The sequence below is a fragment of the Oikopleura dioica genome, chromosome 1 (assembly GCF_907165135.1).
Source record: "Oikopleura dioica chromosome 1, OKI2018_I68_1.0, whole genome shotgun sequence".
Taxonomy (NCBI): domain Eukaryota; kingdom Metazoa; phylum Chordata; class Appendicularia; order Copelata; family Oikopleuridae; genus Oikopleura; species Oikopleura dioica.
In genome coordinates this window covers 207,741-224,486 of record NC_137291.1, presented here as the reverse complement: position 1 = coordinate 224,486, position 16,746 = coordinate 207,741, and the positions used below count along the sequence as shown (strand labels likewise).

The 16,746-nt window shown below is 35.9% G+C and overlaps 1 protein-coding gene and 1 long non-coding RNA gene across 2 annotated transcripts; both read right to left on the bottom strand.

The window, feature by feature from the left end:
* Positions 1-4,113: 4,113 nt before the first annotated feature.
* Positions 4,114-4,840, bottom strand: LOC145708984 (uncharacterized). Its single transcript, XR_014134869.1, has 3 exons — positions 4,667-4,840; positions 4,332-4,622; positions 4,114-4,284 (listed from the first exon to the last, which is right to left on the bottom strand). It is a non-coding gene; the product is annotated as an uncharacterized LOC145708984 (long non-coding RNA).
* A 1,934-nt stretch (positions 4,841-6,774) lies between these two features.
* Positions 6,775-14,178, bottom strand: LOC145702447 (galactosylceramide sulfotransferase-like). Its single transcript, XM_081779677.1, has 6 exons — positions 14,105-14,178; positions 12,402-12,584; positions 12,126-12,350; positions 11,741-12,087; positions 7,008-7,240; positions 6,775-6,959 (listed from the first exon to the last, which is right to left on the bottom strand). Exons 1-6 carry the CDS (start codon positions 14,176-14,178, stop codon positions 6,840-6,842), a joined length of 1,182 nt encoding a protein of 393 aa, XP_081635803.1. The 3' UTR covers positions 6,775-6,839.
* Positions 14,179-16,746: the final 2,568 nt, after the last annotated feature.

Sequence of the window (16,746 nt, the reverse complement as noted above, 5' to 3'; positions counted from 1 at the left end):
TACTAAATTTTACTACATCGGACGGTGGTAATGGTAGTATGTAGTAGCTTTCTCTGAAGTATCTTTAGTTGACGAGAGTTCAATAACAGAAGAAGCCGTCATGGCGAAAAGCTTCTGCTAAATAAATGAAATGAAACTTTCTCAGAAGTATCTTTCATTTATTTAGCATAAGCTTTTCGCCAATTACGGCTTCTTCAGTGCTACAGACAAATAGCTGGAAAAAAATCAGAAACATAAAAGCTGTTACCTTTTAAGATGCAAAGACAGAACTAAAAAGGTAACAGCTTTTATGTTTCTGATTTTTTTCCAGCTATTTGTCTGTAGCACTGAAGAAGCCGTAATTGGCGAAAAGCATATTATTGGGTTTTGCATACTCGCTTATACTTCCATAAGGCATATTCTAGCGCTTGCGCTAGAATTGACACTCATCGCTCATCCATTTATGGGTGAGCGCACACTCACATGCATAGTTCTATCAAATACCTCCCGCTCCACCAATTTCCCATGTGACACTTGCTTGACCGGTCACTAATTGGTCTCTCTCTACTGCCAGATTTCTATACCTCAGGACTTGATTCTACAATAAATCACGCATTTATGAATTCGCGGCTTCCCGTCGCCGTCTTCTAACTTAGCGTCAACGGGTTACAAAACCCATTATTATGCTAAATAAATGAAAGATAATTGAACTCTCGTCAACTAAAGATACGATTTCTCAGAAGTGTGAAGTAATACTACACTAATACATCCGGTTCGAAAGATAAAAAGATTTTTGGAAATATGCAAGTTTTCGCAAATTTTTCTCAAGAAGAGACGTCTTAATTTTATTTCGTATTATCTATGTCTCTTTTCTATATTTAAAAATGTTAATTAGAATACAACGGATCTAGTTTGACTTCATAAACTTAAATAAATAGTTATTTTCCTGGAAGTTGTTCGTAGTAAACTGTTGACTACATCCTACATACTACCATGGTCCATTTTTTTTGTAGTAATGGTAGTAGGTAGTAGCAGTTTTCCGGAGCCGTGGTAATAATGTAGTAATGAAGTAGCAACGTGTTACTTCATTTCCAACTCTGGGTCCCGCACTATCAGAGTTCTTCTAGACAGGGCGGCAACGCTTCACGATTTTATCCAATTTCAGAAAAAGCAGAAATCATGCACCCTCAAATAGGGCGGCAGCCACGCACGCCACTGTTCCAAAAAATTTTATCTTTTGATGAGGAATTCAAAAATGTGGTTCAAATTTTTAAAAATAATATAAATTTATTCACCTCCTTAAAAGACTAAATGTCTCTCTGACTAATATGGTTAAAATAATGTACCTTACCTCTTTTTTGAAATATTTTTTTGATTTTCGCAATCATCTTTTTATGAAATATTTGGATTATGTATCTACATACGTAAATAATAATTATGATCTTCTAGAAAAAATTTGGGAAAGAAAATAAAATCCGAGAAAAAAAATTCTTATTGATTAAAATTTTTAATTATGAAGAAATGATTTTGAAATAATATAAAGCAATCAAAATCACAATTTGATTGATTTTGGGCGAAAAAAATAACTAAAATTTTTAGTGATTTAGAAACCAATAACGTTTCTTTTTTAATCGGAGTTTCCAACAATATAAGCAGAATTAAAAGGGGTCAAAAATAATTTTTTTGTCGACCCAGAGCTGGAACTCCGTTTGTTTAAGTAACTTGCAAATTACACGAAATTTTCTTGCAAGAACAAGCAATTTCTATAACTTGCCATGGCAAGTAACTTGTCTTGCCTTGTTTTCTTACGTTGGCAAGTTGTCGACCTCAGGGATAAGTGCAAAAGTCAATAATTAAAATGGATATAAATACCATTTCATATGTCTCGGGCTTTTCTTCTAGGCACTCGTTGTGACCATATATCTTGTATCGTCGACGCGGTCCTTTCTTTCGCCACTTGTTTATGTGAGTTGACAGGATCTGAAAAATGGTTTCAATATTGTTTTCAGGGAATAATTCGATTTCTTTAAAACATCAAAAAAATTATTCGGAGCCCTTTTTAGCCAAAATAAATCTCAAATTTTAGCAAAATTTGGTCATGTTTGTCATTTTCGGCGTAAAACCCAATTTTTTAAAGCAATTAAGATGTGTAAGAGTCGAGATAGACATCCAGAAATGTAGCCTCATAATTGTTCTAAAAATCGATTTGCGGGGTCGAAATTTTGAAATTCAGTAAAGTCCATATACAGAAAAAGTTCAAATTTCATATTTCAGCTTACCTTCTGATTTTGCTCTGTTAGTGTTGGAGGGTGTCACCATGATTGTCTTTGAAGTAGTTTTGATCGCTTAAAATCAAATATAAAAATAATAGCAGAAGTTTTGAGAATTCTTCAAGATATTTAACATAGCAAACGACCGTACCTTTTGTGAAACTCCGGAATTGATCAAGGTCAAAAATACTTCTCTATGGACAGTATTCTAGAAATTCTAAAATTTTTTTTGAGTCAAAATTTTCAAGGAAAAGAAATAGTTATATTTTGGAGTAGGGTTCTAAATGTAGCAATATATCGCTGCTACATGCTACACGTGCTACATCCCCTCAAAAAATCGCTGATACAGAGACGTTCAAAGCTGATAAATCGTCTCTTCCGACAGGTGCTACTTTAACATATATTCTTGTCATAATCTTTTTTTTTTAATTTGTGAATTGAAAAATTCAATTCAAAGTCTACTACGTTCATTGTTCGGTTCGTTTTTGGGTCCTTGGTGAGGGTTCGGATTCGGATTCGAGTATGGCTTCGGGTTTGGGTTCGGATTTGGGTTTTGGTTTCAGCATCGAATGAAGTCGTCCACTTCGAAGAGGGAGACTATTCGGCGAAAAAATACTGCTTACCGGATAAAACACCTAATTCTTTGACCCCAGTTCCATAGATGGTGCACCCTGGCCGGCTTAGGTTAAGGAGGTAGATATCAAGAAAAAAATCCGTTTTTTCGCCTCAAACTTTCTCTACAGATAGTTTCGAGGTCAGAGAGGAAAGTTGTAAGCAAAAAATTTTTCATCAGATCACGTGATTTTTAATAAAATCAACTTAGAAATTTCGAAAATTTGCTCATTATATTAAAAATCGACAATTCCATAGAAATCGGCCTTCCACTACGGTTTTTTTACAAATATTTTTGTAGAATAAGTGTGGGCTTCGGGCTAGAATTTAAGAGAACTCCTTACATGTATAGCTGAGGTAGAGTTCTCTCCAATTAAAAAGCAGGGTAAAACTCGGTTCTTATTGTAAAAAAAAATATGATTTTTGTACCGGCTAGGAATTGAAATCCCCCGAGATCCCCTGTACACTGTACACTCCGGAGTCAATCTCAAAATGCTGTTTACGAGCGCTGTTCATTGTTCACTGAACTTCACTCTGCCCTAAATCGAAAAATTTTTTTCGCGAAGCTTTTAAAGTCAAACTAGATTTTTTTGAAGCTTATGAGCACAATAAAGTCTCAAAAGAGACGTTTTATAAAGTGAGAGGACAAAAAATCGTCTTTTCCAATAGATTTTAGATTGAGATGAATTCTTTTCATACTTTTCTTTGGAAAAATACATTCTTAAACGAAGTTGTTGCTTTTTCACATTCACGGAAGCCAGTCCACGGCAATAATTCAAAGGAAGTTTTTGTTATTAAAACCCTCTTTTAAGAATGACCGATTTTATTTTACAATAATGGCTCCTTCTTAGGCTCAAGTTATATAGTTATTATTAATTGTCAGATTCTATTCGTTTCGTTTGTATTTTCTTTCTTGATTCCTTCTTTTATCACTTCGATCACTTCAAAAAATCAAAAAATCAACAATGGGAAATTTCAAATTTACGGATATCTTTTATTTATTGAAAAAAGGGCTGATTTCTTTACATGTTTTTAATTGCATCATTTATTCGATTTTCAAGCTTCTTCGTGTTTCCTTCCAAATGAACACAGAGACTTTCTTCGTTTCTAAGGTCGAGGCAGGCTTTTTCTCGGAGGATTCCGTTGAAAGCCACGTCTTTTTTATTGTCGAAAAAAGCAGTTGAAGTGAATTTTTGTTAACAAATATAGTAACTTTAAAATTCTGACTTTCAAATTCAACAATTTCCTTCAATAGGGATCGCCAGAGCTTTTTTCGTCAGTTGAGCAACGTTTGCCATGCTTCTTGCACTCTCTGCCGTCATAAACGCACAAGGTCCAGCAATGTAGTCCGGCCAGAACTGCTTCGCCCACTGCTCTTCCGAAATCGAAATTCCTTTTTCTTTCAGCCAAGGATGGTTGTGCGCTTTCAAGAAAAAAAAATGTTGATTTCAAATTTAAAATTTTCGGTACCTTTTACTTCATTCCATCTTTTGCCAAAAATAGTATCTTTTGCTTCTTCTTTCTCGAGTCTCTCAATTATTTTTTCCGGGTAAAAAGCAACATCGTCGTCGATCAAAAGATAAAACTTTGCCGAGCCGCAGAATCGCTCAAAGTATTCATAAGAAGTTTTCGTTTTAAGAATAAGATTGTCGTAAGTATCCTCAAAATCGCCGATGATCCAGTCGTTCTCGTTTTCGACTGGTGTTTCTGCTTTACCGAGGAGGAAGAACTTCGCGAAATTGATTTGCTTTTTCTCTAATTCTACAAAAAAAAATCATTGAATGTCGCCAAAAGATCGTTTTTACCTTCAAAATATCGGCGGAGAAGAAGTCGGTTTTCTCGATTTTTATGGGCGGTGTTGACGATGATAATCAGCTCTTTTTCTGGACATTTTGGCGCCTCGATGAACCCAACTTCCCAAGATTCATTGGTTTTCCAGTTTTCTGGGAGCGCTTCAAATTAGAGTTCGAAATCCGATGGTAGCAAATGGTAACAAAAGGTAGCATGCTACCATTTTCGGTAGCAAATGGTAGCAATGTCATCAGAGGTAGTAGCAAATAGTCTGCTGTTTTTTTTTGAGAGTAAATAGTGCTCATTAGCTTTGAAGCAATCTAGTTTGACTTTAATAATTTGCGAAAAAAAATTCTTTAATGGTAGCAATGGGGTCTGAAAGGGTGATAGAAAGTCGTAGCAGGTAGCAGCGTTGACGGCGGGTTCACGTCTTTATAAAGAATGATTCTTTTTTTCTTTGTTCCAGAGAAAAATGACATAAAAACTGGTTTTTCGATTCTTCTAAATTCTCTGAACATTTTGAAAAGCTGGCGCGAAGCGCACACTCCCTCCTTAATCTTTTTCTCTAACATGAAATTGCTTCCAAAATTTTGAATTCCTTTCATGGCATCTTGTCAAAGAGCACCAAGAAAAATGGTTCTTTCCGAAAAAGAACCATTCTTTGAAAAAAGAATCATTCTTTATAAAGAGGTAAAACCGCCGTTTACCAGTAGCAAATACATTTTCTCGGATTTCGAACTCTGCTTCAAATGTCTTGCATGATTTTAGTTTTTTGTTTCGTCCATCAAGATCAAAGCCATTTTCTTTTATTTCTTCTTTTACCGTCATTTTGAAATAAGGAATATTCTCTTCACACTCATTTTTCGGTAGAATAAGTGTCACTAGCAGCGCTCTATTTCTGGTTTCAAAAATAGTAAAACGTCTTTTTCTTGATTTTAACGAACCAGTTCCCAAAACATAGAAACAAGAAAACAACGGAAAAAGTTTCAATTTTGCTTCGTTTCTCTTTGACACTCATTTTCTCGTATTTTTTCGTTTTTTTTTTCTTCGCTTGGGAAAGAAGTATGGAATTAGCCAGGGTACGGTTGTTTTGAAGTCTGAAATAACATGTTCTAGAGACTTTTGCATTATTCCTCCGAAGTTCGTTATGCCCAAAATCGAACGTTTTTGTGGTAAAAATGAAATTTTTATTTTCGAAATCAAGCATGCAGCATTTCCATGCATGCTACAGGCTTGAATGTGCTCCGTGCCTGATTTAAAAGAGAAACTCATTTTTGAAAGTGGCCAACTTTCTCTACTTTCGCGCGTCCGTTTTAGTAAAAAAAACTCTATAACATGTTATTTCAGACTTCAAAACAACCGTACCCAAGCTAATTGCAGCCTTCCCTTGGGGAGCTAATTAAGTCAATATTAAATAAAGTAATTACAAAAATATGTCAGGCTCAATTCAAATCTAGAAAAAAAGATTTTTTTTCAAGAAAGAGATTTGACTTGAACGCGGTTGTTAGATTATAGACTATAATTTATAGTACTGAAGATGGATCTTTAAGATCCGAAAGCTTTACTATGAATAAACGAATACAAAAATGATGAAAACCATTTCTCTCATGAAAAAGGGAAAATTCAGCCGGCGACTCAAAGCGTCATTGTCACCAATAAGGGTAGCAATCTTGACCAAGATTTCTTGATTGGGTCGGCTCCGATAATTAACATCGAAGTAGGACCACATACAGTGGGTTGCGCAGGTACTGCACCCCTAAAGAGCGGGTAGAGGGTGCAGCAGTCACGCAATCACTTTGAGCAAGTCTAGAAAGAAACAATAGAAAAAGTGCGGGCGAAGGTTGCAGCAACGCCGCAATCATAAAGGGTGCATTACCTGCGCAACCCACTGTAAGTGGAACTTCTTGACTATGTCGTGAATGTCGTGGCAAAAAACGAGAAAGTTGAAAACAAATTTGCTCTTCAAAATGAGTCTCGTCTTTATGTTCACTACATTTATGTCATTCACGACATAGATAGGTAGTTTGATAAAAATGAATAATTTGATTCATGCGATATTGGAGAAAATAAAAGAATTAAAATAATGAGATTTTAACTTTGTGTTTTTTTTCTTATGGTTCTAAATAATAAGGAAATCAAGGACAGAAAAAAAAACAGAAAATAATGATAAAAGTGCACGTCGAAAAATTATACTTCGTAAAATTTCGTCCAGCCTGGCCATTGTTTTTTGAAGATTTTTTTAGTCAAACTCAGTTCTGGCATGATCATATGCTGGCAAAGAAGGCTCTTTTTACCGGTTTCGGACAACTAAAATATTTAAACTTAGATCATAATTTGAGGTTCATTTTTTATTACCTCGAAAGCCTTGAGTTTTATCCCTCCACCAGGATTGAATTGGCAGCCGCTTTCATCCGGCGGGCAGACTTTTTCCCTAGCCAGACAAAACTTTTTGATTTCCTCTAGTTTTTCATCTAGAATTTTCATGTCGTCGTCAAAATTTCTATATGCTTCGATTTTATTCCAAAAAGTCGTGTTGAAATGATGATAAATTGCATTGTCGAATGAATTCCAATCGCGCATTCTTTGTGCTGAAAAAGAATTACCGTGGTTTTCCATTTTAAGAGCGTTTTTTAGATGACAGGGTTTGCTCAAAACGCTCTTAAATTGGAAATTTTCCTATCGATATAGGATGACAGTGGTTATTTTCATTTTTCAGGGAATTTCGAAAGTATGAAACAGAAAAGATCTAAAAGCAAAAGTATTTGTATATCAAGATGAGAACGTGAGTGATTTTTTCAGGATTTTCCTCGAGCGTTTTTTCTTAATCTGATCTCTTTCATTCTTCAAAATTTAAACAACGAAAATGTCAGGAGAAGAAAAGAAAAACACATGTCTTTGGCTTAGAAGAAAAAATATGCGCAGATTCTGGTGAAGGCTCAAAAAGAAAGGATGGGAGAAAGACTGTCATGGAGATCTAATAGATAATCCGAAGGAAAATGATGGGGAAGACATGCCTCAGTCACTGAGGCTCAGGGTACATTTTCTAGCCTTTGTAGGAATAGGTAAATTAAATATCTAGGAATCAGATTAAAAGCAAAAGAGCTCCGACCATGATGGTCCGTCGGCGATGGAGATTGAAGAAGAACCTCAAGTTCAAATGACAGAAGGAGCCGACTCTGCCAAACCATTGACTTTAAAATGGCCGGAAAAGCAGTCAGAGATTACACGTTTTAGTTAATGATTTATTTGAGTCTAAAAATTTTTTGATTGCATAAAAATCTTCAAAAACGCTCTTAAATTGGAATTTTCGCAGATAACATAATTTGCAAAATGTTGGCGAAAACGCTCTTACATTGGGCGCTCTTAAAATGGAAAACCACGGTAATGTTAATTTTTTGAAAGGGGCGATGAAAACTTTTCACAAGAACGATTCCATACTAAGCCTACTGCTAATTTATCATAGCAATTTTTCCTCAAAAGAGACATTTATAATTAACATGACGTTCTTTTATGGGTTAATCTTAAAAAATTATTTGGAGTTCAATTTAATTCACAGAACTATTGAAAATGTATTGATATTGATTGCCTTTGACAGTCACGTTGCAATGGCAGTTGTCATTTTTAAAAAGAATTAATAAAAGCTTTAAATATAAGATTGGTTGCTTCTTTGCAGTGAAAGTCGCCTTTCTCGTTAAGATCGGGGACGGACTGTGCCGGTACCAATCCAAAATTGGTACCCGGTACCAAAAAAATAACAGGATATCGAGCCAAAATTGTTGGTGTATTCGGTCAATAAATGAAGTTTCCTTACACTTCAGCCGCGGAGCGGACATTAGTTTTTTGATGAGTCAGAAAAAATGCTTGACTTTGGTGCCGGCACCGTCCGTCTGCCGATACAGTGAAAACCCATTTTAAGGCCCCTTTTTGGATGACAGCGAATTTCAAAAGTGGCCTTAAAATGGATATTTTTTGCCTTTCGTCGGATGACAACAAATTTTCCCATATTTTTGGGACAAAAATGAATCATAAGGGCTTTTAGGGGAAGACCCGAGTCTACCGCATGTTTCTATCGCCCGAACCAAGTATGATTCAAAATGTGTTCTTTAAATTGGACTCTTGATGATTCTTTCCTTCATTCTTTCAAAAATATTTTTCTGCCAACAAATCAGAGAAAGGGATCAAAAATCCCTATCGAAATCTTCATGCACTTGAACCCAGCAATCTTCAAGCGATCATGGATCAACAAAGGACTACTTCAAAAGAATTATTTTCGAAAACAAATCGAGCAGTTTGAAGATCTCGATGTTACAGAAAATATTCTGGACAAACAAGAATTAGTCGAGCATTTTCTGGCGCTTCAAATGGAAGAGCTACGACTCGGGGAGTCGTAGCTCCCCGCTTCAAATTGATGAAGCACGTCCTTGGACTCCGATGGAGATGGAAGAAATGCTTCAAGTCCAAGTGACAGACAATGCTGACACTGAATTTTTAGCCATCGACTTCAAAATGGCCGAAGACACAGTCGATGATAACTAGTTTTTACAAGCGAAACTGTAACTTTCGGATTAAAAAAAAAGTGGCCTTAAAAGGGATTTTTTTAGGATGACAGATTTTGGAGATTTTCCGAAAAAAGGGCCTTAAAAGGGTGGGCCTTAAAATGGGTTTTCACTGTATCTTAACCCTTATTATCACCGAAGTAAAATAAGTCAGTCAGAAGTGATAACCGCCGCTTTTTATATTTTCTGACAAAAATGGAAAGACATTAACTTTAGCCGGCCAGGGCGCACCATTTGAGGATCACCGGTCAAAGAATCAGTGTTTTTGGAAAAGTTACAGTTTGAAGCACTTTTAAGGCCGACCCTTTAAAGGCCACTTTTTCGAGTAAACCCCCTAAAATCTAAATCCCTAACCCAAAATCTGTCACCCTAAAAAAATCTACTTTAAGGCCACTTTTCCTTCAATTTCAGTTCAAAATCCGAAAGTTAAAATGTCACTTGAAAAAGCTTTTTATCTTCTACTGCGTGATACCTTGTGTTTTTATCTTTATTTTTCTTTTTTTGTATTTTTCGATGTTTTTTTTCGACTTTTTCAATTAAAGATAATTTCTTACGGTCTTGTTTGAATTTTCACTTAGATTTTAAGTCAAAGTGTTTCAATCTATAATCATTATATAGGCGTGTTAAAATACGCAGAGGAATGTTGTGGGGAAGTGCCGCAGAGTCGGGTAGACCCCCGGCGCTGCTGAGTACGGCCCTGCACCTCATCCCTCTCTCGGAGGGGAGATCACTCTTGCCCGGAGCCGCCCATGACTCTTTACTGGTGAACTGAAGTGAAAGATCTCACGTCCCAGGAAGATGATTGGGTTTTTAAAAAAAAAAAATATTTCTTTTTGCCTTGCTGCTGTAAGAGAGAATCGACCGCTCGCCGCTTTTTTCCGTAAGATTTTTGGAATCTGGTCAACATTTACGATTTTTGGATGTTTTCGATTAATTATTGGATCTAAATTATCAATGGATACGATTTTTTGGCCACCGTTGGACTTAGAAATATTGAAAAGTGGAACTTATTTTATCTTTTTTCTTGAATGTTGAAGCCTCGCCAATTATGGGGACCCTGAAATGGATAAATTAGAAATTTTTATTCTTTATTGATGAGATTTATGGCGGACAAATTGGAATTATTTTATTTGGTTGGATTTCAAATTTGCTTATTATTTCCGATGGTCAAGATATTTTGTTTTCAATTCGATTGGAGCTTCGTCTGAAGATATTGGCCTGTTAAGATGAAAATGTATTTTTGAAAAAAGATTGAAAATATTAAGGAAGACAAGAAGAGATTCGGTAGCTGCTAAGAGACGATCAGTGGAGAAAAGTGGATCAGTGGAGAAGAGGATCACTTGAAATCGTTGCAGTTTTATGTCAGAAGAAATTTATTTTGCTGGGAAGACGAGATGTCAGCCAGACAATCTTTATCATTATCATTATCAGAAGACAAACCTGTCTGTTCACACGACAGCGATATGATGGGCCGCGTCATATGTGAATTTCCCATCGCATCATTATCAATCACGATAGAGACGACAAATTTGCTTGAGAAGAACTTGATTAAATTTTCTGTTCCTGAATTCTTACTCTGTATTTTGTTTGACTATTCTAAATACTGATTACACAAATTATTAACTGAAGAAAATTTTCAATAAAGCTCTTCTCACTTCGTGAGGGGGGTGAGTGTGGGGAAGTGCCGCAGAGTCGGGTAGACCCCCGGCGCTGCTGAGTACGGCCCTGCACCTCATCCCTCTCTCGGAGGGGAGATCACTCTTGCCCGGAGCCGCCCATGACTCTTTAATGTCTTAACCATTTTTCTTTCGGAAAAGCTCAGTAATTATCTTCTTCACGTCACTGTTCTTTGACGTCTTCACTAGAATCTCTTCATATCTTTTTTTCTAAGCATTTGCCATGTAACATGGCCCATGTTAATCCCTTTTTAAGACATGCTTTACGAATATTTTTTTGAAAGAATGAAAGAAAGAATCATGTTGAGTTCAATTTAAAGGACTTATTCTGAAAAAGGCTACAATTCATACTTTGTTCGCGCGAAAAAAAATAATACTATTTATATTTTTTAGAAAATAAGTTGAAAGTATATTCCAAAAACAGTGAAAGAAAGTTAAGTTCCGAATAATTTTATGAACCCTCATTTATCTTTTTTTTTCCCAAGAAAGGAAAAATTTTGTTGTCATCCGACTCGAGACAAACAATATCCATTTTAAGGCCACTTTTGAAATTCGCTGTCATCCGAAAATCGGCCTTAAAAAGCTTCACACTGTATTTTGAACTCAGAAAAATTTTTTCATTAGAATCACAAAATCACAAATTTCAGCGACTCACGCTTTTTTGGGCTCTCAAGCGCCGAAATCCCTTGATAATTTTTCTCGAAAGTTTTTTCAACTCTGCCCATAAGATAGTTCTATATGTAGAGTCTACATTGTAGACGAAGAGTTTTTAAAACTTTCTAATTCCGTCTAAAGCTCAGCGTTGTTTGAAATGGCTTATTTTGCAAAATTGCCTCATAACTCCTTAAAAACTTACCCAAGTTTGCAGAGATTGGCCTTTTCTCAGACCTCTCATTTGTCACGAAAAAGAGCACATCCTCCCATTCCCAACAGAGTTCATTCCGCAGCAACACCATGCTTTCCTTGAAATAATCCGACAAAATAACGAGATCCAGTGTTTTTTCGAGATATTCAATGCCTTCGTCTATCTTTCCCAAGTTGGTCCATTCAAGACCAAGGTCAAAAGCGAGATGATTTCGGGCAAAGACATCGTTTCCAAATCGACCAAGGGGATTCGTTCGATTGTAGAAGGCATTGGGATGTGCGTAGAAAGTCTCGATATTTGCTGCTTTTTTGTAGGGGACAGCAAGATCCTTCATGTACCTGATAAAATTAAATTTGCACAAGAAATCTTAACTCACTCAAAAGAGCTCTCGTATAGAGCCGGAATGTCCCTCAAAATCGTGATTCTCCTCGCTCGTGGAAAGGTATCGTAAAGCTCCTCTGACGCGCGTAGATGATGAGCAATAATAACCGGCTTTTCGCCATCAGCAAACTCTTTGAGCATTGATTTGGAAAACGATCGTGGGTAGAAAAATCTGTTTCCGTTATTTCTTGGGAGGGCGATTTTGAGATTTTCTTTGAGACTAAAATATGGGAAAAACTAAGATCTAATCAGCAAGAATATTCTTATTTACCCGTATCGAAGGAATATATTTTGAAGAGTCGAAGACGCTGTTTTGTGAGTTTTCACGAAAACGATGCTATTTGTTGGACTGCACTGTTGTTCCTCTTGGTTTTTTCTAGCTCCATTTTCCATCAGAAAAATAATTCGTTGGTTATCTTTAATCTGCTGTTGCTCCTTCAATTCGGATAACCACCTGAAAATAATGGTCACGCTCGTGATTTTCGAGAAACTTTTATTCCGAGCTTATGGTAGAATAATAATAAGTACTTATGACAGTTTATAAAATTGGCCAAATATTGAAATCAATATCCAAATCAGGGGTGGATATTTTGAAATCAACCATTATTCCATTTTATTCGAGAGCAAATTTGGCTTGATGATTCGGCCTGAAATTTCGCATCTTATCATCTTTTATTTATTCGAATCAGTCCTGAAGATTTCAGACTGATTCATCAAGCCAGTGTTGCTCTGGGAAAAATTAAATAATTATTTGATTTCAAATTATCCACCCGTGATCCAAATCACTAGAAAAATATAGGTTTTCGAATATGGAGAATTGGACAATGATGTTCCAAGATGGCGAATAAGATTGTTGAAACTGATCATGAATTTTACTTTGAAATGAAATCAGCTATTGATATGCAAGGGAAAAACAATTTTTACCATCGACGGAAGCACGAGGGTCCGTACATGAAGAAAAATATATCAGAATTTAACTTTTAACAGGCGCTTTTGTGCGCTCTGCGCCTTATCTTACAGAAAACTTCATCTTTTTACATATCTAAATCAAAACGGGCCAAAGGAGCTAATATTTTGATCGTCAATGCCCCGGGTCTAGCAGACCCTACGCGAAGGGTTGGAAATGTAGCAGTGTAGTAATGTAGCAATGTAGCAATTGCTACATTTTTGCTACATGTTGATGTAGCATGTAGCAGCGTTTAAAAAACGTGTAGCAGAGGGTAGCTTGCTACATTGCTACATTTTTCTGTGGTCAAGAATTTTTTCAAAGTTTGAGAGCAGATTTGTTATTATCGACTCCAGAATTCACGAGAAAATTTTGGCGAAAAAGCAAAAATTTCATTCTAGAATGCAGTTTTGCAAAAATAAAGATGACGAAAATACATTTTACAGTAATATTTCCCGGAAGAGACGATTTTTCAGCTTCTTACTACTATAACGTCTATTTTGAGACCTAACAATGCTCATAAGAAAAAAAGTAATCTAGTTTGATTTTAAAAATTCAATTTCGATTTCGATTTGGCGATAAATTCGAGGCAATAAATTCGAAGCGATAAAGATTTTTATGTAGCACGTGTAGCATGTAGCAAGGATTTTTTTAAGAGATGTTGCCAGTGTAGCATGTAGCAGCAACACATTGCTACATTTCCATCCAGAGTTACAAATTTGCGTAGCGGAGCTAGCGGAGAGAGCTCAGCTACGGCCAAATAATTTCTGGTCAGCTCCGCTACGATTAGCTACGAGCGAAAAAAATTCGGTCAGCTCCGTACGCTCAGCTACGGAGAAAAGAAATTTGGTCAGCTCTGCTAAATTCTCGGGTAAGCTCCGCTATCTCCGGTACGAGAAAATTTTGAAAAATTTGCAGCTCTGTTTCCAACCCTGCCTACGCGCCCGACATCCGAAGATTCCTCTTACCACCTCCTAGCCCTTAGGTATAAGGCCTCTAGTAAGAGAACAAGTTTTATTTTAATTTACCTGATATTGTAGAGGGAGCCCATAGTCATCAAGAATGCAACAACGATAAAAATCCGACGATATTTTTTGATCATTCTTAATCTTAAAATAAAATTAACACGTGGTTTGAGCCAAAAGCACTGGAACAGGCTATTTAAAATAGCCTATTTCGCCAAGCGCAACAGAACAACAGGACATTTAAAGTTTAAAATTTAAACCTATTCAATTATGAGTCAAAAGATTTTGCCGCCCCCAAAATTATGCTGAAATTTGCCGAATTTGCTTTTTTAAAGAGAGAACCCAAAATTCTGCCGTTTTTCAAAATCTTATTTTGCTGTCGCAATTATCTTTAGGAAAGAGTCATTTTTCCGGTTATTTTTTTGCATTTTAAATCAAAAAATAATTGAATTTGCGACATTTTCGAAAATTATCAAGATGCACGCTTTTAAGGACCCCCCCGTCAACAATTTTCCTCGAAAAATCGAAAATTTCAAAAAAGCCATATTTTGGCTTCTTAGCGTGCCTGGAAGTTCAATTTATCATAAAAACTTGTTCGGAGCACTTTTTGACCAATATAAATCTGAAATTCTAGCAAAATTGGGACTTTTACGTCATTTTTCGTCAAAAAGTCCGATTTTCAAACGCGATTTTGAGGGTGTTAGAGTCAAGATAGACCCCCAAAAAATGAAGCCTCAAAATCGTTTTTTGACCTGTAGAATCTATTTCCGGGGTCAAAATTCTGAAATTCCGAAAATAGATTTTTCGAAAATTGTTGACGGGAAGGTCCTTAAAAAGAGCAAATACTCAATTTTTTGGTTGAGAACTCATGGGTATGGCGTGGTCCACGCCTCGCCCTTGCTCCGAATTCTTTCTATGGTCATAATTTGAGAAAATGACATTCGTTGACCTCTATCTTTTCTCAAAATTTTCAAACTTTGAAAGCCTTTGTTAGATAGGTCTGTAGTTGTTTGTTATACCTAAAATTTCGTAGTCTTAGAGCGAATTTTGAAATTATGTGGAATTTTTAAAAAATTGCATGAGATTTTTAATTAATTAAGATTTAAAATGAATAATTCTCACTTACATTTCCTTTTTATTTTTTTAAAATCGTCTTCATAACAGAACTTAATGATCTAAGGAATAACATTTCAATGTTTTCTAGAAAATTTTGGGAAAATAAGTATGAAGAGCCGACTCGGTGGCAGGGTTCGAAATGTAGCAATATATTGCTGCTACATGATGCACGTGCTACATCCCTAAAAAAAGTCCCTGCTACATGCTACACTTACTACATAAAATTGTGCCGGTCTGCTACCATTTTCGATTAGATTTCGATTATATATGAATTTTTTATAGTTTTGAATTTCTTAAAGTCAAACTAAATAGAAATGAAGCTAAATATCATCACTATTAATCAAAAGAGACATTCAAATATATTTGCTATGCATAAATCGTCTCTTCTGATAAAAAAATCTTTGCCCTCAGGAAAATGTAGCAATGAAACAAGCTTTACTTTGCTACACGCTTTTTGAACGCTGCTACATGCTACACCTGCTACATCAACATGTAGCAAAAATGTAGCAATTGCTATACCTGCCAATTTACTACACTGCTACATTTGGAACCCTGCTCGGTGGACCGTGAGAGAGTTAAGAATAGTAATTGGTACCGAAAATTTGGTACAATGTCGAGCATTTTCTCTGACGTAAGGGGGAGGTGGTCGATTATTAAAGTTCTTTTAACAAGCATAACTCCATGAATTTATTATGAAAGATTTTTATTCCACCTTTATCTGATAGAAAAAGGTTAAATGGGGGGGCAAACGTGGGAAAAATTTAAAAAAAATAACGATTTTGGAGAAAATTAAAGTCAAAGACGACCCTTCTCTTAACAATGATTCCGGCAAAACCCTCAAAAATTTTGTACTGCGAAAAACCTGATTCCCAAATTCCGAAAAATCTCGACTTGAAGACCCAAAGTTAAAAATTTGCTTAAAAGAAAATAATCCAATCAAAAAAAGGGAGTGACCAAAAAGTATCCTTTTTTATTAAGGAATCTAAAAATAATATCAAAATTTAAAAAAGCCGAAAAAAATTTCTCGACCAACAGCCCCTAGTTGAAAAAAAACTAGTATCCGCTTCGCGGCTGAAGTATAAGTAGGGTAAATCACTAATAATTCGACTTTTTTCTGGGCTTAGTAGAATGGGCATATAATACAGTTTTAGAAAGCCCAGATCAGGTCACTCATGACAATTTTCTGAATTTTTCATATTTATTGACCTAGAATGACCTCAGATGACCCCAAATGATTTCTTAAACATTTTTAACGAATAAACATAGATAAAAAGTCATTTGGAGGAATTTGTGATACAAATCGTGTACCTTATGTGAAAAAGTACTCAATTTTGGTCAACTTCCCAAACTTCAAGAGCCCCTAGCTCTTCGGGAACCCCCCGGTCTCAGTATTTTTCTTCAGCTCAAAATGACCGTCAGAAGCTAGGCTTCAATTTGGTCTACTTGGCGAGTTAGGGCTTCAAAAATTCTCATTTCCGAAGTTGGCCAGATTTTGGGACTTTGGAGCCATCTAAATGCCCTCAGGGTTCAAAATCACCCCCAAGTATCAATAGTCAAAATGATCCCCAGCTTCTGTTCTTCTAAAACTG

Excerpts from the sequence above, each read along its gene's own strand:
- LOC145702447 (XM_081779677.1), bottom strand. The coding sequence starts at position 14,178 with ATGATCAAAAAATATCGTCGGATTTTTATCGTTGTTGCATTCTTGATG. Across the intron at positions 12,585-14,104 it reads GGCTCCCTCTACAATATCAG|GTGGTTATCCGAATTGAAGG; the intron begins GTAAATTAAAAT and ends CATTATTTTCAG. Across the intron at positions 6,960-7,007 it reads TAAAACTCAAGGCTTTCGAG|TTGTCCGAAACCGGTAAAAA; the intron begins GTAATAAAAAAT and ends TAAATATTTTAG.